At 45.7% G+C, this 1,608-nt stretch overlaps 1 protein-coding gene across 1 annotated transcript; it reads left to right on the plus strand.

Annotated features, from left to right (window-relative positions):
* Position 1: 1 nt before the first annotated feature.
* Positions 2 to 1,602, plus strand: MCAT (malonyl-CoA-acyl carrier protein transacylase; the record flags this gene model as incomplete). The annotated part of the gene is made up of 3 exons (XM_031061808.1): positions 2 to 68; positions 336 to 553; positions 824 to 1,602. Coding segments are annotated over 3 exons (708 nt in total), but the record flags the coding sequence as incomplete, so codon positions are not given.
* Positions 1,603 to 1,608: the final 6 nt, after the last annotated feature.

The raw sequence follows: 1,608 nt of genomic DNA on the forward strand, positions 1-1,608 counted from the left end.
GGCCGCCGGCTACAGCGTGGGGGAGTTCGCGGCGCTGGTCTTCGCTGGAGCCCTGGGCTTTGCCGAAGGTGCCTGGGGGACGTGCGGAACTCCCTGCTAGGATCTCCCAGCCCGGGCCCGTGCTGTTTCCAAAGCGTTGCCTGTTATGACTGTGTCCTTCCCGCTTTTTATTTTTAACTAGAGGAGAAATTTTACTTTCTACTTCGACTGTTCGCTTTAACATGTGTAATACGGCATTAAAAGCATTGACGTTTCACGACGAGTGAACAACTGCCCTTTCTTGCGCGCAGGTGCCCGCGCTCACATTTACGCCGCATCTCTGTTTCTCTCCGTAGCGCTGTACGCGGTGAAAGTGCGCGCCGAAGCCATGCAAAGGGCGTCGGAAGTTGTCCCCAGTGGAATGCTCTCGGTTGTCGGCCGGCGAGAGGCAAATTACAAATTTGCCTGCCTGGAAGCCCGGAAACACTGTGAATCGCTGGGTATAGAGAACCCCGTGTGCACAGTTTCAAACTATTTGTTTCCAGACAGCAGAGTCATTGCAGGACACTTACAGGTATTGCTTCAGAGTAACTATTCCTTCCTTTGAACTGAGCATTTCACTTTTTAAAAACTCTTACTTTCCGCTTCTGTGTGGATGTTATGTATGGCCTTAGTTTGTCCAAACAAAAGTATTTGATCTGTGGGGTTTTTTTTTCTTGCATGTTTTCATTTGTTGGGTAGGGAAAGGAATCCCTTTATCACAGTAAGTCTGATGAGGTGATTCTTGTGGGGTGACTGAGAAAACCTTTGTTGTGCAAGACTCACTTCTCTCTCTCTTTTATAGGCTTTGGAGTTTTTGCAGGAGAATGCCCGAAAATATTATTTTAAACGTACAAAAATGCTTCCAGTCAGTGGGGCTTTTCATACCAGACTTATGGAACCAGCAGTAGAGCCACTGGCTGAAGTTCTAAAATCGATTGAAATTCAGAAACCGCTGCTCTGTGTGTATTCCAATGTCGATGGCAAAAAGTACATGCACTCAAAGCACATTCAGAAGCTGTTAGTGAAGCAGGTGGTGTCACCTGTTCTGTGGGAGCAGACCATGCACTCAGTGTACGAAAGAAAGCAAGGAACAGAATTTCCTTACACGTATGAAGTGGGGCCTGGGAATCAACTGGGAGCCATTCTCAAACAATGTAATTTAAAGGCCTGGAAACAATATAAACATGTAGATGCTCTGGAAGATGAGGAAGCAGCGGAGACCTAAATAACCTTTTGAGAAAAATCCACACAACTCAGTTTTTTTCTGATTTAAAACTCTGTGCTCCCAAAAGAGGAAGTCTTAAACATTCATGGCTTCTCATGATGTAAAGAGCACTCACTATGTGCATAATTGCAATGAACATTTTCCTTTGAGTTCCTCAGGTGTGGAAAGGGGAGAGCAAAGTTTGGCTCTTCTGTCTGTGTTGGGACTGCAAAGCTGTCAACAAACAGGCCAAGTAGCACAGTTTGGCCTCAATCCTGCAAGCAACTTTCTCTCTTGGGTGGTTTTCTTTTTTTTTTGTTTTGTTTGGTTGTTTTTTGGAGGAGTTTTTTGGGTGTGGATTCAGGTTCCAGTTGGTAGCCTTG

The sequence above is a fragment of the Geospiza fortis genome, unplaced genomic scaffold, assembly GCF_000277835.1.
Source record: "Geospiza fortis unplaced genomic scaffold, GeoFor_1.0 scaffold164, whole genome shotgun sequence".
Taxonomy (NCBI): domain Eukaryota; kingdom Metazoa; phylum Chordata; class Aves; order Passeriformes; family Thraupidae; genus Geospiza; species Geospiza fortis.